We start from the raw sequence: 25,621 nt of genomic DNA on the forward strand, positions 1-25,621 counted from the left end.
AACAAAGTTAGCATCCTCACACATAGACTACTGCTTTACCAACCCGGGGAGAGACCTCCGACCACTGTCAGTTTGCTTCCTCCCTTGTCTCGGGAGGATAGCTCAGGGGCAACGCGCCCACCTTGGAAGAAAGACGATGCATAGCAACACAAGTTTGATTCCCCTGGTCCGCGCTTAGAAACCGCTGGGTATTAAGCGCGTTATAAATAACCAATTACAATTACTTCCCCTATAATTAGAATGATTCATATTGGTGGAAGGCCTTTTTTGTTTAGGCATCACTTAATTGGAATGCACTGGGCCTCATTACGAGGTATGCCGGTAGCCATGCCGCTATTTGCGGCATGGCTGCCGGCAAAACCGCATCTGTGTCCATGTCCTCGGAATGAGGACTTACCGAACCATTCCAGTTCGGATGGCCCGGTAATTCCTCACTCGACGACACGGACACGGTTCATCCCGATTCCCATTTCAGCCCCCATAGGGCTGAATGGGAATGGGAGAGGGAGTAAACAACGGGCCATTACGAGATGGCCCGTTGTTTGCTCCCTCTTCCCCTCGCGGGACCCGGTATGCACGCCTGGTTTTCCCAGGCGTGCTTAACGTGTCCCGCGAGGGGACCTCGTAATGTGGCGGAACGGGTTGAACGGCGCCGCAGCCTTTTACGGCGCCGTTTAACCGTTCCGCCAGGGTCGTAATGAGGCCCACTGTCTCTTTAGCAGCGATCTATATGCAACCTCCTTAAATTCTGAATGAACCTTAAAACCTGGTTGTTTAGGATTTAATGTGACTTATCCCTCAATTTGTCTCAGTAGAATAGCTCAGGGGCAACATGCTCGCCTTGGAAGCAAGACAACACAGAGTACCAGAGGTTCGATCCTGGGGTCAGTGCTTAGAAACGTCTCGGTATTAAGCGTGTTATAAATAACCTATCATATCATATCAATTTGATTTAATAGGGGTGCACTTGTAATGACCATGTCTTTATGCAATACACACTGTATTATAAAAAATTTACCACATCATTTTTTGGAGGCAAACAGGCTGCACTTTACTGGAAGAAAATTCTCAGAAAGAATGATGGAACCCTGCATGTTTTAACTTCAATCATAATTGGTTACCATGACCTTGACTCTAGCAGCCCTGCTGACCTGTTTGGCCTACTAGCTGTACGAGCTGTTGCAGGGTTAATTGCAGAATCCAAATGTCAATGTCCAGCTGGACAGTCCGATGCCCAAGCATGGGCTACATTTCCACCCAATGGGCAACCCGAGTGCCGATCTCCACAGTCCCTGCCTGCTTGGCCTATTGGACGAGGGTGGAACCCTCAACCCACAACCCTTGTAGCAAAATCATAGTTCATCTAGTTCAACATTTGGTCATGGTCCGAACATTTTCACAATCCATTGCGTAGGTCCCAGTCAACAGAGTCAAAATGCGACACTAAATTAACACACAGTACAATTACACACCCCAATCTTCAAAAGATAATTGGAACAGAATGGATTGACAGATAATTGCTCCATCACAACTGCCATATCAAGTGGTTGGGTGGGTGGGCAAACTTCTTCTGGGCACGGGCAGCCGGAGAAAGACAATGCAAACGCAGCTCGGACCACTTTTATACTGCGACCCACCCAATGTAGGTAAGGAATGATGCTCCGCCGCTGCCCTCTTGTCCCCCTCGGAAATTCCCCAGCCAGTTAATAAAGGCCCCGCCATTGCCCACTAGGCAGCCCTTAATGTCACCGCTAATGTAGGGCCTTGGCGGCGCCTCCAAGCGACACGACAGCTAATGGTGAAATGTGCACTTTACAAAATAGTCTAATAAAATGCATTACAATGCCTCAATGTTGCTGCTTATAATCCCTGTAAAATGCCCTGTAGAACCCTGCAATTTAATGTGCGTGGTACTGCAGAAAATGTACATTGGTGCAAGTGCAATTAGCACAAGGGAAAAATTCCCTATTTAAAAAAAATAATAATAATAAAAATTTCAAGTCCTTTTTTGTACCATGACAAAGTACTAGGTATAGGGCAACAATTGTCCAGGTGCAAAAATTCATGCAAGAACATGTTTTGTTTTGCATTAGGGCAATTGTTTTCCATAACACCCCTGATCGTTTAAAACAAATATGCCTTTCACAAAGTTTGTGGGTGTGCCTGTGATATATTTAGTAACAAACTACAAGCTCGAGTTTTAAATAGACTACAGTCAAAAGTGATGTGATGTCAATTCTTGTGGTGCTATGAGACGTCAAAGCATGTGTAATGCCACTTCCGCTATTCCTTTCGATTTTTGCACAGCCACACTCTTACCGGATAAGTCAGATTACGGCTTCTGAAAAAGTATATTGTACCTCGTTCTAGGTCAATAGCCCGTAAGGATCAGAAAACAGCAAATAATGTCTGCGTAGCAGCGCAATACATGTGCAGAAAAGTGAATGCAGGAAGAGAGAGTTTAGCGCCTGAAGCATATCAGGGTTAGTGGTAGTTGCAGTTTGTAGAGCAATTGTAGCAAGCATTGGGGAAACAATACTTGCCTCGAGTCCCTCGACGAGTCTGTTCGCCAGTTGTATTGTGCGGTTGGTTTGATGCACATCTTCTTGGCAGCGGACTTTGGCGGCTATTGCTTTTTCATAGGAAGATGTGAGCTGGCACAAGTGACTATCCAGATCCTGCCCAGAGGAAGGAAGAACGAGGTCAGCTGAAGCATGGATGCTGTAACATGACTCTACCACTGCATGAACGCTAGAGCAGCAAAGTCAGTGCGTAAACAAGCTTTATATATCGGAATCCACAGTAAAGTATTCTAAGACCACTTTGTTACTAATGTCATTAGAAAGGGATGGCTTCGGGGATAGGAGGGAACATGATAACATTACAATGCTGTTATGTAATTATAAGGCACAATAGAAATGTAATAACGACTGCTTGGTTATTCTATAACTGAGGGTTGCTTCTTGGCCCTCATTGGTTCATTCGAGTGATTTCAAAAAGGAGCAATAATCTAACATGTTCATTTTTGGTTTTGGCTGTCACGTGGAAATGCTGCCTATAAGAAGTATAAACTATTGTCATTGGAAATGAAGATAGGAGCGATACACAAAGGCTTGTGGGTGTTATGTGATTATTTACCGACCCATTGACCACCCTTGGTCATGCCAGACCCGGGCCTCTGGCCATTCTACCCCACTACCTGACCCATCCTCCAAAAACACATCCCTTGGGATCTCTTTGAGCTAGCTCTATCAAGAGGTAACATACAACTGTGTTCTGTGAAGGGCCTGGTAATGTTATTTCATAGCAGTATTGAGAGAGTTAATGATTTAATTGCAGTTGCTAATTGCAATAGCCACCCCCCTGCCGATTCACAGTCCAGTAATGGCAACAAGCCCTGGAAGGCATTAACGAACTTTTGCCCTGGGCTGTTACCAGCCATTAATCCAGCAAAAGGAGGTGAGTATTGCTTTAATCATGACGATTCTTCTGCCAGCAGAACAATCATGATTATGTGGCATATAGGACCTAAGGGTGTGTCTATAAAATATATATGATTGCCTTCTTCAGATCGTTCTCCCTCGACAGTGCGAGGATGGGTCAAACAATACACTGATGGGGCATTCCTTTTGAGGAGGTACTTGTTACCTCCATGATCTATAAACCACAATGCAGTCTCGGGTTATAGCTCTCATCCACTTGTTTACTTTAATTCCATGGGCCACACTCCTAGCAGTAAGGGATGTTTAACCCTTGTTACAGGGCTTTCCATAAGGCTACACAGTCCTAACAATGCACAGATGTTGAAAAACTCTTCCTCATCTTCTGTGTGAGGGAGATGTGAAAGAACATACACTGCTCCCATTTCAGTTTTTGAATCCTTCATTTCACTCAGTCCCACTTCAAGAGTGCATGTGTCTAATTCTGAAAAAAATACTACTTGCAACAGTTATGTGTGAATATCTTGGGCCTTCGTAACAAGCATTTCTTCACACTTCTAGAAGTGTGAAATGTTTTCAGTGGGTACCATTATGTGTCTTGGTTGCTGTCAGATGTATGCTTCTGTAGACAAGGTGGCTGTCTCAGGCCTCCATTCCATACATTGCCTCTCTTCACCCCATGCAGTTTAAACTAAAAATCCCTTTTTTCTATGAGAAACACATATCTACTGTTGGTTTTTATGTTAGTCTCTTCTCTCTTTAACCACCATTCAATTAAGAGATCTATGGGACTTGGAAAGATGTTTTACTATCTAAACATAATATTTTCAGGTTGTACAATAACAGTATCCAAATCTGAATTTTGGGTGATTTTAAAACTGGACAAAAACGGCATCAAATCTTTCTGTGCAATAAATGTACACATAGCGGTTCCAAGCATTTTAATTTCTCAATACTCAAGACAGCTTTATCAGTGCAGAGAATTGCAGTGCTCTATTGCAATAGAGGGCGAATGGGTTAAAATTATTTATATCAAGGTGCATGTTTTGCGTATCATAATCTGTGATAGCAGGGGTTCGTGACCACACACAAACATCTTTACTGCAGCCTCAGTATGAACGTAGTGCATCTTTGCACTTTCAATCAGAAGCTGCAAAACGGACCCCCAGATAATGAAAGGCCCAGTGGAGTAACTTTGCTGAAAATGTTGGGGGGGGACATGACCTCTGAAGAAAAGGTGCCCCAGTCAAATGAATGGTGACAAAATGGTGTGCCCTGAAAGTTGGGGGCGACAAACACCCCCGTCCACCCCTAAAATTACGCCCATGAAAAGGCCCTTCTGATATTCAACTCCATCCCACTGACAGCTTGTGTAGTGTTCAAAGGAACATGATCTTGGGCTTTCTATTCAATAATAAGGCTCGAAATGCTCCATAGTTGTGGAATGTCAAAAACAGCTGCATGAAGCTGTTTCCCCAAGAAACACATTTATATTTCCTCACCCTCAAGACTGGGAGCATACTCACCAAAGATGTGTCACCTAGTCATAAATGGCTGGAGAGGTGGGGGCTAGGAAACCACCGTAATGTACTCCTTTTGAAATGGACACCATGCCTAAGCTTTCACAACCGGCCCTGCAAACCGTGCTTGAATGAGAGAGATGCTGCTCCTCTAGTGGACTGTGCTATGGTTTGAGACAGGAAGTGATCCGCAAAGACTTAACCACACAGCGCAGCTAGGAAGTGGACACGTAATTTGCCATTTTAGGGCATTAGCTTCTTCCATGAACTTGTTCGATTTCTGCCACACCGTTCCAGCGATAGCTACAATATTCATTGATCTAATGCAAAATTCATGATATGTGCATTGCAGTCGCTTCTCATGAAAAAGAGGGACTATGAACGGGTGTAAAGAATTGTATTATAAGTAATGCTGCTGCCATCCCATGCCACCATTTCCACTAAGCCAAAGATGATATTTAGACAAAGACTGTTCCCCACAGAAGCAATTATGTGAACCAAAACTATAACAAGTGCTAACCGATGGTGAGAAGCAGTAATACCCCTTCATGTACTATTTTTAATCCACTCCTCCCATCATTTGTGTTTATCTCGCTTGTTGCCCTTCTTGCTACATATTCTGTATTTTTCTTCCCTGAGTGTACAAGATAATGCGATATATACACCCTTTGGTGTCTTTCAGCATATCGGTCTTTATGAAATGAGAACCGTGAACACTTTTATTTCCAAGTCCCAGGAGGTTGGTTCTAGCGACCTGCATCTATCCATTTGTCATGTCTTATAACTCCCATCTGTGTTAGCCAGTGGGGAGGGATCATCTGGGATACAGGTCAAAACATATGAGGAGCCACAGGTTGCCTACACCTGCTTGAGCACCATACATGTAAAGCAAGCGCCTGATAAAGTTGTAAAGCTGCCTTGAGGTTATTTGATTCTGTTTATTTATAAATAGAAGCCATCTTATATCTTAGATGTCATGAGATTGTATTCATTTGATATCTATCCACATACACAGTGACTTTATGGTTGTTCTAAAACTATACCAAACGTGAAACATGCTTATGCTGATGGAGTGAGATGCTTACAGACAGATTGATATGCGATATTCGTCAGATTTTACTTACAGTGAGTTTTTTCCTGATTGCTTCAAGCTTTTCGGTAGCTTCCATGAGCTCAGTGTTTGCACGAGCTAGTGCACAACGTTTCGGCTCAACATCACAATAGACCTAGCAAACGTGACAACACAAATTTTGAGAAATTATAGGTATTTTTGTATACTATACTTGGAGTTTAAAATAGTGTTTCAACTTGCAATCGAGCATCGACGTGAAAACAATATAATTTAACCGTCTCCACTTCATCCTTTACACCACTCCAAACATTCATGAATTTATAGAAAACCAATAAAAAAATCAAATGTATTAAAATCTATTTATCTTTCATTAAAGCAGAATTTAAAATGTTTTTAAAGAATTTTGAGTTGAATTATGTAATCCACGTATTCCAGTTGTGATGCTGGCAAATGAGATCTGCTTCTTGTGATCCTTCATTTCTGATCGCTTTTCTGTAATTTAAATAGAGGAAACAGAGAGGACATTGACCACACTCCTCTTTTGTGAGCACTTAGGGCCTGATTTACAAAAACACTTTTGAATGGGAAACCCCATTAAAAAAAGCTTTGTAAATCAGGCCATTCATCTCTAAATGCAAGTAACAGAGTGTATCCACCCCAAAACTGCAGTGTTTTGTTTGTTACGAAAAGGTATGCCTGACCCTGTTGCTTTGGTTCAATTGAGTGTCATAAAACAAGGGAATTAAAAAAACATATATCTTTTAACCGTTTTCGAACTGCCACGCATAGGACTATAACATGACTAGGTTATAGGTCCAGAATATTCTAATACCTCGAACTCATTCATAAACCGAACCACATGAAGTGTATGGATGAAGTTTAAACTACCCCTTAAAAGAAAAGCTAGTGGTTTTATGGCAGTCCTGAGTGTCACTTTCTGGAATTGTATATGCTGTACTTTTCTATTGCTTGCTTGATAGACAAATTGCATGTATCCACTCATTTTATCTCAAACTGTTGTTTATTCAATGTGCAATAATAGAAACGTTCTCAGGACCTGCCCTCGGGAAGATCGTGCAGACATCACTCTATTGTAGCATTTTGCCTTAATATCCCCAACGCAGATACAGAGATCAGTGACTTCACATGTCTCTGATCTGTCTCTCTGCGCCATTTCTATTTAGATTCTATAGTTACTCTTTCAAGTTCAATAAATGTCATTGGCGCCCTGAAAGGGGGCGCGGCCCAATCAGGAGGCTTGGAAGACAGGCTATATTCTCTGATATAAGTCCATGGTCCGAGCAGCATGAGTTATGCTGGACAGCACCCCCTTTCCTGCTCCTCCTCCCGTTCCCTGCCCCCCCCTCACCTCGAGAAAGAGAATCTACACAGGGCCTAAAGGTGTTTAAATTGAAAAAAAGAAAATGTACCTTTAGCTTGCAATGCAGCGTAGCGCGATCCTTGATGACGTTGTGGTACCACAACCTAAATGGAAATTTGTTTCAGTTTTACAATTTAAACACCCATAGCACCCACATAGGAACGACATGGGTGCTAATGGTGATATGGCAGCAAGCGGACCCTGCTGGTAATTTCAACGCTGCACCCTTGATTCCCTCGGGTGGTTAAATTGGGCAGCGGGCAATTACCGGCAGGGTCGGCCCACCACTGAGGTATATCTTGCCTCATCCTTACAGGTGTAGACCAGGGATTTGGCACCTGAAAGACTGCTGATCATTTGCTATGATTGGGTAAATACAACCTGTACCTTTTAATAGAGAGCATATATTGTCTTTGTAAAGCAAACCCAAGAGTGCTCTTTGGCACCACCAGACGAAGATAGCCATTTATAGTTTAGCTTCTAGGAGAGTTAGTGCTAATTCCAGTGATACAAAGTCATACATGCCATCCGATTCACCCATTCAAAACACTTCCAGAGAAGTTCTTCTAGTTTACTCAGATCAAATGTTTGCATGGCGTTTCATAGGCCAGCACCGTATCATATTTTTAGTACAATTTTGCATTCAGAAACCTGTTTAGTAAGGAAAATGTGTGTCGTCCCAGTTGAACATTGAATATTTGCATGCTTTACCCCATTTCCAATTTAGTATGGCCGCCTTCCATAATAAAGTGATGTTTCCATGAAGTGTTCAAGTTGAAATTGAATATCCAAATGCAGCATTGTAAGGCCATACTGAGTGAATGTAACTACTAATGTCTTGGCTGAATTGTACCCACTCTGTTAGCTCTTGATGCTTTATTCTCCTTTGTGTTATTATAGAAAAAAGGCTTACAATATTAATTTACAAATGATTTTAAACAGGTTACTTTTAATTTCAAAGAAAATATGTACAAAGGTAAGAACCTTTTGTCTTTTTTTCTTGAATGCTCAAAACCCAGTTTGATACATTTTCAACTAAATGTACTTGTGTTATAAGTGTGTTTGAGTACTGCAGTTGTTGGCACTTACTCTGCCCCGATGTTTTCTTTTTGCCTTACTCCTTTTCCTAAAAAAGAAGCTCCTAATGTGTCTGGTGTGTGTACTAGTGTGGCTCTCGCATACTTAGTAATATTTTAAACTCATGTATTTCTGTGTCCAATGTACAAGTTGCTTAGAAAACTCTATAGTCAGTAATATCAGATCCAATTAACATTTATTCAATATTGACACTAACTTGTTAAAACATTCTTCACTGCCTTTAAATAGAGTTGGTTGCAGGGGAATTCGGAGGCCCCTAGGGTCCTATGTGCTTTGAAATAATGACCTACAGTTAGCGCATACAATTTTCAGTTAATCCCTTTGCATAGCAAATATTCTAATTGTTTAATTTTCTTTAAGGGATTATTTGTACCATATCCACTACATGTTTCCTTGATCAAATGTTGTAGTGTTATCTCTGCTTCCTGGGCTGTGGAAGCAAGTGTTTCTGACCATTTATTTCTTAAATGGTCAAAGTCTTAAAAAGACATGGTAGGTGTGCCTCAGCACAGCACATCTAAAGAGATAACATTGTTAACAATGTGACGGCCAAACAATTGTCAATTACATGGCAATGCCAGGCCTTCTTCAATGAGAATTACACTCATCTATACAAAGTTACCCTGAACCCAGTGCTCAGGATCCAAAAAAGATTCCAAATGTGGATGATGGGAAATGAAGCAGACATTTTATGAATTCATATTGCATTTAACATTATTTAAAATAAAGTAGATATAATTCCAAAGATAGCCAAATAATATGTGTCAGGTATTAGTGTTACTACTGTTTCAATTCATTGCATGACTAAAGCCAATCCCCTGTTACCTGAGCAAAGATTAAGGGCTTTTTCTCTAGATCCTTTTGATTTGTCGAAACGTAGATGTCTACTAAGGCTGCGATGTAACAAAGATACGTGCTTTCAAAAAGAGTAATAGTCATTTAAGTAATATTGTGTGCATGGTCCGCTACTACTGTAAATGTGTACTTGACAATATTCAAAATCATAATAGAAAGAACAGTAAAGCAACCCTTGATCCTTACCTCATAATATTTAATGATGTTGATAACCCATGCACAGAGACCTGCAGCTGCAAAGGACTTTGTACGAACCAGATCGGGATTAAAATCTGGATCTTGCAAATAATGGTCCTTGATAGATTTCAGACAGTTCTCGTTAATATGCTCCTTATCATAGGTGAGCAATGCATGTAAGAATTCATCAATCTGCAAGTAGAAAAGATTGCTTTCAAAAAGAGGTTGGGATTAAGGAGAGATTGAATAGTATCATTTGTTTGTTCTCCACTTTCGACTGCAATGTTTGGCTAACTAAGAAACCATAAACTTAGAAATGTGATTTTTGAGAAATGGTGAATGAAGAAAATGCAGGTAATGGAGCAGTTATCAATGCAGTAGGTAGATCCTGTGCTTAAGGCCGACTCAGGCACTAACATAAGAATTCTTAAGAAGGGCTTAACAGGTCATAAAGTTTCTCTCTATCTCAGTTCTGCATTTGATCTACGATGGAATAATCAAGCACTTGCAATTGGAAGGTCTTCACATGTAGATTCTTTACAAATGGGAAAACATAGAAGAATTGGCATGAACAATAACAGTTGGGTCCTGGTAGCAAATATCACACTTTACCAATTTCATTGAGCTATGTGACTTAAGTAATTTCAAATTTATGTTTTTGGAACAAGACAATGAGCTAGTTTGCATACCTAAAATGAATTGCCCATTTGGCTCTGCATTGGAGATGAACGTCTGTGAATAGCTACTGTGCTTTGTGTGACTTGGCTGAAATTGCTAATTCTGCTTTAACATTTCAGGTGAAAGGTTTTCTTTCAAGCCTTTTAAGACTGGCATAACTTTGTAGGTGTTTGCTACGATGTTCCAACCACAAAGATTCAGACTTTACTGCACTGATTATCTCTAATAACGGTGAACAAAGTTTGCAGTTGTGTGCACTCTTTGAGAGCTGTCTGCTGTGGGTTGACAAATCCTTTGTATAAAACAGCACTGCCCTATAGATGAAAACAATTTCCTGGAGTAAAGTATTGCCAATTGAACTAAAGTGCTTTCGCAGGTAGCCCAGGTGGCTATGAACAGCTCCACCTCACTGATGAGGCCCAACAAGGCTGAAACACGTGTATGGTGTTGCTGTTGGTACTCTTGTTCAGAAGGGAATTGCCATAGCATTTCAGTGCTGGACTGCCCATATGGGCAGGACAAAGACTGATATGTAAATGGATATTTCTCATCTGTGAAAGGTACAGTGAGCAAAAAGCGATGGCTGCGATCTCTCAAAGTGGGAAAAAACTACAGAACAGGTTTATCATGCCATGTTCTTTCTGGAGAGGGCCGCCTGCTACCCTTTTTAAGTTAAGGTGATATCTATGATCCATAGGAAATCCAAAAATGTTATTGCTAAAGACATTTGACTTGGTGGGTGTATTTGGCTGTAATTTTCCAATCAATAATATTGTCTGTTTGCTCCCCACCCCCGAATTGGACATTTTGGGAACAATATGTTTAAAAATGAAAAAGTATATAGAAAACAAACAACACATTATATTTTCAGCCTGCTTCTATTAATTTTGCCATAGAGAAAAGGTGTAGTTTTTTAACAGCTGTAGCATGTAAGCTGCTGGGCGGATTCGGACCAAGTAAGAAACAACTTGGGCACAATGCGTTGACTTAATTTACTTGACTGGTTCAGGGTAAATCCATCCAGTAGTTTTTTAAATATTCAATAGAGAAGGGGGAACTGCGCCTTTGAACATTTATATCAGCCTTGGTGCTTTGCAGCCAAGATGCTGTGAGAAACATTAAATGAATTTGGTTTTCAGCCTGCCCCCATTCATTTTCCCAGAGAGAAAAAGTCCAGTATTTGAACAGCCATAGCACGAAAACCTTGGTGCAGATCTGGACCGAATTAGAAACAATTTGGGCACAAAGCATTGACCTAATTACCTGGTTTGGGGGTAAATCCATCCAGTAGTGTTTAAAATATTCGACAGAGACTTGGGGGTGCCCCTGTCCCTTTAAATCTGTATATGTATCAGCCTTGGTGATTACCAGCAGAGAGGCTTTTCAGAAATGTAAAGTTGCCTTTTTATTTGCTATATGTGAACTATTCATGCAATAACACCAGGAGAAGGCGGAAGTGAAAGAACTGAAAATGCTATTTGGAGGAGGAAATAGGATGCCATCAAGCATTGGAATGAATCCCCAATGAATTTAGGGAGTCTAATAACCTTCTTGACTTTTCTGTTTCTGTATGTCGTTACTCCTAGGGAACACTGATTGTTTTAAACGACACAGTTTATATGGCATGGCCTATGTGCTATACAAATACCAAAAGCAATCACATCAAGCTAGAGGTCTTGAGTGGGAAAGAAGACACTATGGGCCTCATTACAAGGATGGCGGTAGGGATTTACCGGTACCGGTAAAATACCGGTACCGGTAAATCCTTACCGCCTTACTACGAGGTCCCTTTGCGGGTTGGGGGATTTAACGCTTGCTTTTTGCAGGCGTTAAAATCCAACCCGCTAAGGGACCTCGGAGCTAATTACGGCACCGCAAAATTGCGGTGCCGTAATTAGCACCTTCCCCATTCCCATAGAGCCCTATGGGGCAGAAATGGGAATGGGGAAGGGCAATGGTGGAAGGGGGATTTACCGCCCCTCCAACCTTGCAATGGGGCGGTAACTCCCCTTTCCGCCAAGGCAGTGCCGGTATTTTACCGGCATGAGCCATGGCGCTAATAGCGCCATGGCTCACCGCCTACCGTGTAATGAGGCCCTATGTGAAATTGGAGATTTTGAGGTGGTTTGGGGAACCAGTTATGGGTTGAAAATGTTCGGTTTATCTGGGGAAGACCATGGCATTCTCATGAAATTACTCTGCCAATGCTGCAAGACACGATCTGAAATTATGTGCATCACATGAAGCGATGAGTGATAGAGGCTAATGGGAGAGGGTTATGTTTCTTTGGGGACCATTAGCCATGGCCTTTGGCTTTGGCCACTGTAAATATTGCACCAATAAGTTTCTTTGGTGCCCACCTGCCATGGCCAATAATTACATCAGACCTTACACCACTGATGACATCACTGATGGAATCACTGGTGACATCCCTAATGAAATCATATATGACATCACTGATTACATCACTGATGACATCAGACATCAGATCACTCGTTATGCTTTTTAAAATATTTTTTAACATACTAAGCCCCTGTTTCATGGAATTATTTGCGCGTAAAACGCAGATTTGCGCGCCATTCGGCCCAAAAATCCCCATACCTCAAAGTGGGATTTTCAGGCAGAATGGCATGTAAATCTGCATTTTACGCACAGATAATTCCATGAATCAGGCTGTAAATGTTCAGTGACATTGCTATGATGTTTGCAAACTTGACAAATGTTAGAGGACATTCATGTGTTTATGTGCATTACATGGTTAGTAAAGAGCAGTTTTTTGACAGTGTAGAACTTTGGTGCCGTTCGACGAAAGTGCACAAAATTGTGCAATACAAATACAAATATAGACACATCCTTGAATGGTGTTCCAAAGTTTGTTGCCATTTCGTCAAGACGGGGCAACATTAGAGGGTGGATCCCAAATATTTTGGATGAATTATAACTTTTGTGCCGTTTGACAAATCCACACAAATGTTTGCAAAAAGATTATAGACTCTACTTTGAATGTTTATGCAAAGATTGAATGATTTTGTAAGAAGGTGCAAAATTGTAGGGAGGGTCCCAAAATGTTCAAAATAGGCTTGAATGGAAAATAAAATTGTGCTTGTGGCTACAGCCAAAGTGCTGGATGGATTTGCAGCCAATTTGTGCGAGGAGCATTGTCAAGGACACAAAAGACACTTTTGCAAATCTGTCCTTTGTTGTATTTTTTGAAAAGTGTCAAAATGTTGGTACAAAAAATTGCAATATAACTTTGGTGCCTGAGGTATAGCCTGTCACCGTGGCTAGTGGCTAGATTTTCTGCGTCATTAAAATACAGCCACAGTCCATGGCCCCAAGGGCCTGGCTATGGGGTTAAAGTGGGTATGGCCACCAGGGACTGGCTATGTGGTTAATGTGTCCGGTCGGCATGGTTCCTGGCAAGGACAGGCAAAAATAATAGTAATATAACTTTGGCGCCTGAGGCAAAAACTGTGGCCATAGACAGTGTGCAGATTGTCTGGGGCATGGCGAATCTGACCACTGGTCATGGCCCTCAAGGACTGACAATTGTGTTAAAGTGGGCATAATCACCAGGCACCAGATATGTGGTTAAAGTGGGCAGTGGGCAGAGAGCTTGACAAGAACTGATACACAAAAAGAGATACAACTTTACTGTGTGAGGCCATGCCTCAGACAATCTGGCCACTGGTCAAGTCCACCAAGGACCGGCAATGGGGTTAAAGTGATCATGACGATCAGGGACCAGCAATGTGGTAAAACCTTTGAAATCGGGTTAGGGTTGAATGCTTGCCGCTATAGCCCGAAGTGCTGAACAGGTTTACAGAAAACTTGTAAGAGGAGTATCAGCAAGGACCTGAAAGTATGCTTTTGCAAATCTGTCCCGTGTTTTATTTTTTCCAAAGTGTCAAAAGGTAGGTACAAAAAATTGTGATATAACTTTGGTGCCTAGGCATTGGGCACGGCTCCCCGCAAGGATAATGGTCTTCTATGATTTGCTTATTGGGGCCTGCAGCATGGCCAAAGCCCATGCCCCATGGATTGTGGACACTGGCAATGGCTGCAATCCATTAACAATGTCCGTTGGTCACATTATGGAGGATGTAGGATGTAGACTAATTCCAGTGGATAACAAAGGTGGTTGGGTGGGGCTGGGCTCATGGTCGAGCCTCATGCCCTTGGCAATTCTACCAAGACTTGCAGCCTTTTGCTTGTGAGTTGAGCAACTTAACCATTACTAAGCAACTTAACCATAACTACAGGGCCGCTACATATACATGTATATTCAAGGAAAAAACTTTAGTTGCAGGGACGTTAAGGTGAGACGTTAACGGCACAAAACCCTTGAAATTCAGCTAAAACCACACGCATATGACCACAATGACGATATCACTAATTACATTACAACAGTAACTGGCATTAAGCATGGCCTTCAGCCATCGTCAGTGTGCATGGCCAAATATATTTTAACACATGGATGGGTACTATTCATGGCCTTCATTTTAGGACAGTGGTCACAACCTTCACCCATGTGCACTGAATATTTTGAAACACTAACAGGCTACCAACCATAGATTTTGGGCTTAACCAGTGGATACAGCTTTCACCCATGCCCACTGTATATCATATATGCTGATCGGGTACTAGCCATAGATTTTAGCACAATACTGGCCAGTGTCCACAATCTTAGGCTCTGCCCACTAAATAGTCTAACATATAAATGGGCCACTAGCCGTGGTCTTTGACCTTGAGCAGTTTGTAAATCTTTTGGCCATGTCCACTATATATTTTAAAATAATAATATGCAATAAGCAATGGCCCTAAGCTGTGCCCACTTTGCATTAGACAAACCTAACCACTCACTAGCTATGGCCTTCTACCATGCCCACTGTATATCATATACACTAACCAGCCACTAGCCTTCTTCAACACAATACTAGCCAGTGGCCACGGCCTTTGGCTGTGCCGACTGTATATTATAACATATTAATGGGCACTAGCTATGGTTTTTGATATATGAAATGATAGGCCATTTATAATGTGCCTATACACAAGTGCTTCAAGGTGCAACGAGTCAAGGGAGGGGGAACAGAGGGAAGACAGAGACAACGATCTAACTAGGCCAGGTGACTTTGAGATCGCACAAGTGCAGGGGATGGGGTGAATGGGGGAAGTAAAAAGGGAAAGGGGGAGGGGAAGTGAAATACATAGGATAAACAGTAAATAAATAAAATCAATAAATAAGAAGTGTGGCCATCTGGTGGCAGTTGCAAAGGTAAGTGCAGACATCAGATGTCAAGTGCTGGTAGGGGTTGTAGGGATACAGAAACAGCCCCTGAGGCAAAGGGTTGCCAGGAGGGCAGTCCAGGTGTGCAATTGGCGGGGATCGGACCAGGCCACGAGAACAGAGGGTAGCCAGGTGACCAGTGCAGTTGCAGTTTCAGCCAGGGGTTCAGCAGGGGAGAAGAGGAGAGAAACCAGAAGCAAAGAGGAATGTCTTGAGGTGCTTCCGGAACCGGAGATGGGTCTCCTCAAGTTTCAGAGAGGCAGCGAGGCTGTTCCAGAGGGAGGCCACAGCCGAAGAAAGAGATCTAGCACCAACTCATTGCTTGGAGAAGAGACTGACCCTGAGGGAGTTGAAGGCGAATGAGTAAAGAGCTCAAGAAGGAAGATATTTAGGTAGTGAGAGTTAAAGTTATTGAGGCTCCAAGCCCCAGAAGACCTTCTGGACAATGCAGAGGGTTTTTTAAATTAACCCTCAAAGTCACTGGGAGCCAGTGCAGAGATTTCATTCCTGGAGAGTTACGATCCCTGGGCGTGAGGCTAAGGACAAGTCTTGCAGTACTGTTTTAGATGAGTTGCTGAGGGTGGAGAGTAGAGGCAGGTCGATTTAGGAAGAGGCTGTTATAGTAGTCCAGTTTAGAGAGAACCAGAGCTTTGGAGACAGTGAGCTTCTGGGGGAAGGATTTGAAAGGAAGAATACCTCTGAGGAGGTGCAGCTGGTAGTGTGACTTCTTAGAGACATCAGAGATATGAGTAGAGAAGGAGAGTGTGGAGATGAAGATGACCTAGATGTTTGAAGCCTCACAGGTGGGAGCAGTAAGAGGGCCAAGAGAGGCTGGCCAGAGTGTGACAGGAAAGGAGGGAGCGGGTTTTCCAATGAGGGGAATCTCAGTCTTATTGGCTTTCAAGCAGAGATCATTGGTGGCATGGTGGATTGCAGACCGACAGTTAGAGATGACAGAAGGAGAAGAGGTGGCTGAGGGGAGCCTGAAAATGAGCTCATTGTCATTTGCATAGCACGGAAAGTTGGGGCAGAGAGTGGCAATGCAGTGGGAAAGAAGTGACAGGTATTGGTTGAACAGCTAGGGAGAGAGGTTAGACCCCTGGGGAACACCACAGGGAGAGATAGAGATAGGGGAGAGGAAGGATCCAGGTTGTACCTGGTAGGTTCAATCGGAGGGGGAAGAAGTCAGCCATGCCAGGGCTTGATTGGCGATACCCATGTTATCACGGAGACGTTTGAGCAGGATGACATGGCTGACCGTGTCAAAGGCAGAAGAGAGATCAAGTAAGATGAGGACACAACGGGTGTTGGAATCAAGGTTGGAGGGCAGAGCTTCATGGATGTTCAGGCGAGCAGTTTCTGTGCTTCTGGCAGCTCTGAAGCCACACTGATGGTCATGGAGACAACCAACAGATTCAGTTTGAATATTAAGCTGGGAGATGGCCAGCTTTTCCAGGAGTTTGCCCAGGACAGGAGTGATGGAGATTGGGCGATAGTTAGCCAGGCAGGACGGTTGGCAGAGTGTTTCTAAAGTGGCGAAGAATTGGTTGCAGAAGTTAACCAGAGCAGGAGCCAGGGTGTCAATGTGGTCCTTGATGGTTTTGAAGGAACAAGGGTGAACCTGTTTTGACAAGACTTTCGTAGATCAGACTTGTCTAGAAACTCATCTGGGGAGAACAGGGGAAAGGCCGAGAAGGAGGGAGGAGAGATGGCCAAAGATGGGCCAGGGGAAGAGCAGGGAGCCATGGCCACTCACTACAGCTTTCAACATTGCCCACTGTATATTTTAAAACAGTGATGGGCTACAATGCATATCCTTTAACCATGCACATTGGTATTTTTGAACACTAACCGACCACTAGATTTTTCCCTCTGCTGCTAGCCAGTGACCACAGCGTTTGTCATGGCCAAGTCCACGGCCTAAATTGTTATTATGATAATCAAAGATTTCATGAGCTAATGTATCAATGATGTTGTGTCTAATTCCATTACTGATGTAATCAGTCATATCCAATGTAATTAGTGTTGTCGCCACTGATGGCATCAGAGATGTAATTAGTGATGTCCTCAGTGATGTGATTTGTGATAGAATCAATGTGGTTGTAGGCTGAGCAATAGGGGGCAAAGTTAAGATAGCTCTAGCTGAATTTCAAGGGATTTGTTGCGTTAAATTCTCACCTTAACGTCCCTGCAACTAAAGTTTTTTCCATGAATTTCAAAGGTTTTGTTACATTGTGTTGCTCACCTTAACGTCCCTGCAACTAAACTTGTTTCCTTGAATTTCAAGGGTTTTGTTATTCCATAGATTTTTAGAATGCTTCTAGACCACTAGCATGGTCTTCAGATATGGTTAGTGGATTTTAAAACGCTACCAGACACCGAGCCGTGGCCTTTGGCCATTGCTGGTGGGCACGGCCGAACACTACCAAACCTCTATCCATGGCCTTCAGCCATAGCTAGTTGGCACGGCCACTCTATATTTTAAAACACTTGCAACCCATCGCTCAAAGACATTCATCAATCACAAACTGATTTTGTCCTGTTTTGATAGTGGTATTGTTATGTATAAAAGATTTCAGGCTTTGAGAACTCACAATGTTTTTAGGCAATGTGCAGTGAGATGAAATGATTTGCCATGGTTCAAGCCCCTTGTTTTATGGCCGGTCTCTTGGTGACTGTTGTGATACATTGCACAACCTCAACTAACCACAATTAAGCAGCATGGAAATGGCAAAGAAATGACCGGCTGCAAGAATAATATATGCCCAGGTACCTTCTGCACCCATAGCAAAAATCAAGAGCTGGCACCCATGAATATGTACACAGTAAGTGAACATATATCTTAAAGTGAAATATACAAATGAAGTTCATTTGACCTTCCCCTTAGAAGAAAGTGTGCAAGACAAAATATCATTGGACTTTGAAAAAAAGTAATTAACACCAGAAAAAGAGAAAGGAAATGTTCCAATAAATATGCTGGCAAAGTATAAAAGAGTATATGGCTGTGTCACATTGATCCTGCGAAGTTTGGTTAGGTGTTGTCAAGGGGGGGCAAAGTTATAGGGGTGGTCCCAAAATGGTTCCATGTGATAATATCCCAGCAAAAATATCGGCATACAAAAAAGTTGCCATATTTTTGCGGCAATATTACCCCATGGAATCTGCGGGGACACCCCCGCAACCCCCATATATTTTTAAAGGGAGCGGGGGACACCCCTGCAACCCCCCCACCCATTTACCCCATAAATTATCCCCACCAAAAAATATTGCCTATGGCCGTTCCCGATGACCATATGTACAGTGATATTTTTGGTGGGGATAATATTACCTGATACCCCCTAAATGTGCGGTTTTAGCCATAGACACAATGGAAATAAATGTGCACACATCTACAGCCCAAACCGCTGGACAGATTATCACAAAATGTGCGGCAGAAGCGGGTGCTTGGTCCCGAAAGCGTGCTTTTATAAATTTGGTGTACATCTGTCCAGTAGTTATTTTTTTAAAACAACCAAAAAGTAGGTAAAAATAAATCAGTGATATCTGGGTTCTGTCCACGGACATCGGACGTGCCTGCTGATTGGTCAATACCAAACGTGAGGTGCGTCAGATTTTTGGAAACGCCCGCCATGTTGGATTGGCGGACAACGATCATTGACCATGACCATTGCAGTGAAAACATATTAAAAAACACAACATTGCACTTGTCAAACTAATTAAACAATCTCTGCATAGGTGAGGGGTGAGAAGGATTGGGTTGGTATATGGCCTTAAAAAGCAATAAAAAACTGCAATTTTTCTTCTCTGATGTCCGCAAACAGTCTGGGACAGTCCTGTGATGTTCGCAAACATATTAGATGTCATTTGTGCATTACAGGGTTGATGAAAAACAGTCTTGGAATTTCATTCTAAAACTGACTCTGAATGGTTCTGCAAAGTGTGGTGCTGATTTGTCAAGAGGGAACCGAATTAGAGTGGGGAGTCCCAAAATATTTTAAAGGCTTATAGATTTGGTGCCATTTGAAGAATCTACACAAACATTTGCAAACAGATTGTAGACATTAATATAATAGGTTTACAAAGTTTGGTGGGTTTATGCCAAGATGGGGGCAAAATTAGAGGGTTGGGGGCCTTGACCTTTTTTAGATTGGCTTATAACTTTGTTGCAGTTTGACTAATTTGCAAAAAAGTTTTCAAACAGATTATAAACTCAACCTTGAATGTTTGTGCAACGACTGAGTGGATTTCGTCAAGTGGGGGCTAAGTTATATGACTATTTTATATACGTACATTTTGACACTTTTCAAAAAATAAAACATATTTTTTTGCAGGAAACTTGTGAAAGGAGCAATGGCAAGGACCTGAAAGCATGGTTTTGCTGATGTGTCTGTGTTTCATTTTTTGAAAAGTATCATACTGCTCCTGGCCACGAGGGACTAGCAATTGGGTTAAAGTGGGCATGACCACCAGGGACCGGCTATGAAATTGGGATAGGTTCGAATAAGAAACAATATTTGGCTTGTGAGTGCAGGTTGAAATGGTGGAAGGGATTGCAGCAAATATCTACGCGGAGTTACAGCAAGAACTGCAAAGCATGGTTTTGCAAATATGTCCTGTATTTTATTTTTTGGAAAGTGTGAAAATGTAAGTACACAAAACAGTGATATAACATTGATGTCTGGGCAATGGGCCTAGCCATCAGCAAGGAGAAATGTGTACTATAATTTGCTTACTGGAGTATGCGGCATGGGCAAAGCGGTAGGTTTGAATGAGAACAAATATTCTGCTTTCGTTTACAGTTTGCAATGCTGGACTAGATTACAATAAACGTGCGCAACAAGTATTAGCATGGACCTAAAAGCATGTTTTTGGAAATATGTCCTGTGTTTCATTTTTCTAAAGTGTAAGAATGTATGTAGACAAACTAGTGATATACATTTGGTGTCTGGGTAGTGGGCCTGACCCTTGGCAAACACAAATGTGTACTCTGATTTGCTTTTTGAGGAATGTGTACTCTGATTTGCTTTTTGAGCAATGTGGCATGGCTGAAGCCCATGCCCCATGGATTCCTAGACTGGCTATGGCTGCAAGCCATGATCACTGGCCATTGGTTACATTATTAGGGTATAGTGGACACTGAGCTAGGATACATGGTAGGTGCAGTGAATATTAGGGGTGATTTTGTTTGGCTGGCTCATGATGGAGTGATATGCCATAGGCAATTGAACAATGAATTACATCCCCAGCATGCGCTGCTGATAATGACAGACATAAGTATGTTTTGCTAAAAATATGTTTGTTAAAGGATGTTTATAGTTCTTTCATATATGTGAAAAGAGGAATTATTAATAACTTACATACAGTGATGTAACACCATGAAACATTTTCACTTATAAAAATGGATTAAATTGACAGAAACAACTTTCTTAAAGGGACGTTATGGTTAAGATATCCCACCGTTGGGACTCCTCTCCTCCTCTAGTTAGCCAGTGGCGTCCCACCTTGGCATCTGAAATGCAGATGTAAAAGATGTGTAGAAGATTGTTAAGTGGCATTTGGTGTGTGGATGCTTAATATGGTCATAGGGTTATATGTACAGTTTTTGGAAGTGATTGGTTGATGGATGTGTGACTGTTTAAAAGCAGGCATTGAGGGAGTGATCCAAATACAAAATTAGAAAGGGTAGAAGGGCTGCCCTGTGCGATGGCGAGCACATGCCAATCCAGGTCTTTTAATGATCCATGGCCTGGAAAGGGGACTTTGGAGACTGTGGATAGCTATAAATGTCCATCGATGATGGTCCTTATTGTATGCTACAGAAAAGTATTTGGGACAGAAAATTGTTTCTGTCCTTTTATATTTTTCTCTAGTATACAATTGTCCATTAGCACCCTGTGCGGGGGAGCCAGCCAATCAGGTGGCTATGAACGTGGGCTTGAATCGCCAGTACAAGCCCGAGTTCCAAGCCACCTGATGGCCGGCTCTCTCCTCCGCCATCTACTCCCACCCTCCATTCCATTTCTTTTTTTTAACCCCTCAACCACCTACTTCCTTTATTTTGGTGAAAGGCGCGTCTCTATCAGGGACTCTGGTAAATTGTGTATTTTACTATTGCTAGACCTCTCTGCGGCCTTCGATTTAATTGACCATATTAAATTATGCCAAACCCTAGCCACCAACTTCCACTTTACCAAGAAAGCCACCACTTGTATAAAATCCTTCCTCTCCGACGCACCTCTACAGTCACCTTAGGGGAAGAAGCAATTGATCCTATCCCCGTACCTTTGGGAGTAACGCAAGGATCCTGTCTCTTCCCGACGTTGTACAACGCCTACACAAAACTACTCTTTTCAGTCCTCGACACTACGGGAGTAATTGATACCAACTTTGCCGATGACACGCAAATACTTATTCCTATCACAGGTAACCTCGAACAGGACACGCCTTGCATTAACAAAATCTACTCCACATCCAAAATTGGATGGCTAACAATAGTATTTGCCTCAATGGAGAAAAAAAACGAGATCCTCATAGTTGGCTCTCCATTCAGGCTCAGCAAACTCTAACCTGACTACACTTCCATAGTGATAGATGGTACCACCATCACCATAACCCATAAAGTCAAAACCCTAGGAGTTCACCTTGACTCTAATCTCACTATGAATAACCACATCAGAGCTCTCGTCTCATCCAGGGCATACTAAGCCTAGCTCATTACATTAAGCAGACCGCTCCTTTCGGCGGATAACTGCCTGCCACTCGCTAGAGCCCTGATCCTCACTAAAATAGACTAATGTAAAGTCCTACTACTAGGTACCTCTAAAAGAAATATAAATAAACTGCAACTTCTCCAAAACAAAGCCCTTAGAGCAGCTCGGGGGCATCAACAGAAGAGAGCACATCTCTCAACACAGAAGAGAGGCCCACTGGCTTCCAGTACAAGCGCGAATTCTTCACAAAACTCTCACTATCACACATAAATGCATCTCGGATAACGCGCCTATCTATCTCAGTCGAAGCATCTCTCTTAAACAAAGAACCAGAACACTCAGATCCAGTGCCAATACACTCCTCAACATCCCACACTTCTTAACTTCCAGAGCAGGCAACGCTAGCTTCCCCATAGCAGCCCCCCGCATCTGGAACTCACTCCCTACCTACCTCAGTAACGAAAAGTCCTTCCCTAAATTAAAAAAAAACAATTTAAAAACCTGGCTGTTTAACAACTTCCAATAGCGCTTGAGCAACATTGATTGTCACCCCTATCTGGAATACTGCCAAATCAGCAGTCCTACTGCGCCTCCTTCTACAGACCCAATGTGCCCCCTTCACACCTATGTAACGGCTTAGCCTCACAAGATTAATGCAAATCGCTCAAGACGCCATTACTGTTTGTAACTACCCAAATTACCTAAAATGTCTTTTGATGCATGTAACCTACGCTGGATTATGTTCTCCACAACAGATACAAATCTCTCAAGATGCCTATGATGTATGCAACTATTTATGTCTCCTAAGATGTATGTAACTGTGCAAGATGACTATGATGTACGTAACCTATGCCGTGACACCTAAGGGTTTGGGCGTGTAATCAAATGCATTAAATAAAATAAATTAAAATGAATTGGAAATAGTTCCAAGAGAGCATAGCACATACCTTTCCCATGAAGACCTTGCAAGCTCTCCAGCTCCTGTCTTTTGGAACTCTGCCTTTGGGAGCAAGGAGTATCATTACAGCAGCAGTAACATTTATGACAGCAACGGGTGGATTCGGGAAGGTTTTCAACTCAATCAGATTCACCTGGAGAATTACAGAACAAGTTACAGTCAGGAACAACAGCATATCAACAGTACCGTTTTTCAAACATCAGTAAAAGTATATGTCATCAATATTTCCACAATGTATAATAGTTACCAGCCAGGGACGACCTTTTCACTAGAGAAATATTTTACCTAACTTTTACTTCTTAATATGCCTACCTTTTCAAAAATAAACAATTATCTTTTAAATTGTATACAAGACTACAGTGGGTGAATATGTTTCTTCATGCTACTAAATCGAATATTTGGTTCAGGCATTCGAAAGTTAATGGAGTGGTAGGGCAAAAGATGAACGTTTTTTGCATTCTCAATTTGAAGCTTTGAACATTTACAGAATTTTTTATCCTAACCCAATTCCCCAAATTTAGAGTTAACTTCTCAAACCAACGTTTGCATCTAACTTGACACAGCTCTGCCCTCCATGTTAGTTCCTGTCTGTCCACACACACAGGGACTTATGCCCCCAATCACTCCGGAGCTAGTTCACACACAGTCTTCCATCCTTTCAGGGCTGCACATGCTGGGACACCATCCTTTGAATTAGGAGTAGTGCAGTATGCCCATAACATATCCTTGAGCAGTGTTTGTGCATCAAGGTTTGTTATCCGGGCGAGTTGAATGGTCCCCTTTATCACTATACTAAACCTTTCAACCATTCCATTTTGCCTAAAGCAATACAATGCTGTGGTGTACACCAGATTTACTTAAAAAACTGCAATCGTCCTTGAGTGAAACTGGACTATATTGTCAGTTAAAAGGGTGATGGGGAATCCACCCTCCAAGAATCTGACAGCAGAGCTTGCAGTGGCATCTTCTGACCATGCTACGCTCAGCTGTTTGAAGGGCTAATCTATTACAACAAATATGAAATGGCACATCTGGGCCATGCTCACTAACAGGCCAATAATAACTAACAATACTTTCACACACTGTGAGTTGGGTGTGTGGATGGGCCGCAATGGGAGTCCTATGCTCATATGGGATTTGTCAATTTCTGCACATGGGAGGCAGTGCTTCACCATCTCCACAACCTCCACATCCATTCTTGGCAACCAGCACCATCCGTGCACCCTGTGTTTTGTCATACTGTTGCCCAGGTGATATGTGTGAGCTACATCTAGGATAAGACTACATATTATCTTGGGGGCGGGGAGGGGGATTTTCTACCCCCTGAACAGCATGTAATTTGCCATCTATACTTATGAACTTGGTTAAACTGATCACGGATACCTCTCGGCTGCACTGGCCGTCACTAGACTAGAAGTGGGCAAAAACTTTTGTAATTCTATGTCTTGAAAATTCTCATGCTGCCATGTTGCAGATCAGTGGTTAACCCAACTTCTACCCGTGAAGTGAAGATGTCATCTGATGATTCACGGTCTGCCTTGAAAGGAAGGAGTGACAGGCAGTCTGCTCCCACATTCCAAGGACTGGGGTATAGACTACTTTGAAGGAGAATTCCTCAAGGGCTAACGTCCACCTTCTTATAATGGGGAGGTAAAAACACCCGGCCCGCTTAGGGACTACACAAAAGGTTTATGGTCAATTTTGATGGTGAAGGGAAAGCCCAAAATGAAAAGTTTAAGTTGTTTTATGGCTCACCGACAGGCACGTCCTTCCCCCTCAATGTGCAAGAGCGACCAAGCATAGAGAGATACCCTGAACCAAACATGGAGAATCTAGGGAGGTTCTCTGGCCAAGATTTCTTTTGACTAATAGCTTAAAATAGTACATTATACAGCACACATTAGGTGAAAAATTGCGTAAAAAGACAGACAGTTTGCCATTGGTTCTGTAGGGTAATTCATCACAAAATCCAATAAATGCAAGTCAACAAAAGTGCACAGGAGCATTTTCATGATGCCTTTCCCCAAAATATAAGTCAGTATACAAATATTTTCACACTGGCTCTGACCAGCCATTTTGATGTCCACTGCACCTATGTATGCCAGTATTCCCATCTAAGAACATACTCTGACGAATCCCAGGATGTCGTCACTGCTTCTATGGTGATAGCCCCTTCCCATGCAGAGGCGTGGTTAAGATTGTCAAATAAGTGGGGCCTGAAGCTAATGGAGTTGGGCCCAATGTTGGGTCCAATGCAGTGACATTAACATATGTAAATGCCCACACAGTGCTGCTGAATCGGCATTTACAGATGTTGGGTGGGCCTTGCCCGCTCAGGCCCTACCCTGTCTATGCTTCTGTTCCTATGAGGCCAAGGAGGTGAGGCTGCTACCCTTGGGGGTGGTACTCAGCGGGTGGATCCCCCTATGGGAAGGGAGATGACAT

General features: G+C 42.5%; 1 protein-coding gene across 1 annotated transcript in view; it reads right to left on the reverse strand.

The window, feature by feature from the left end:
• Positions 1-25,621, reverse strand: part of DNAH11 (dynein axonemal heavy chain 11) — a 4,227,155-nt gene that overhangs the window by 1,089,443 nt on the left and 3,112,091 nt on the right. Inside the window, exons 59-62 of the mRNA XM_069648254.1 lie at positions 23,166-23,309; positions 9,553-9,735; positions 6,085-6,186; positions 2,544-2,678 (exon numbers count right to left, since the gene is read on the reverse strand). Of these exons, the coding sequence (XP_069504355.1) occupies positions 2,544-2,678; positions 6,085-6,186; positions 9,553-9,735; positions 23,166-23,309 (564 nt within the window). The remainder of the gene's footprint in view (positions 1-2,543; positions 2,679-6,084; positions 6,187-9,552; positions 9,736-23,165; positions 23,310-25,621) is intronic.

This window comes from Ambystoma mexicanum, chromosome 2q, assembly GCF_040938575.1.
Source record: "Ambystoma mexicanum isolate Mex_15411 chromosome 2q, UKY_AmexF1_1, whole genome shotgun sequence".
Lineage (NCBI taxonomy): Eukaryota > Metazoa > Chordata > Amphibia > Caudata > Ambystomatidae > Ambystoma > Ambystoma mexicanum.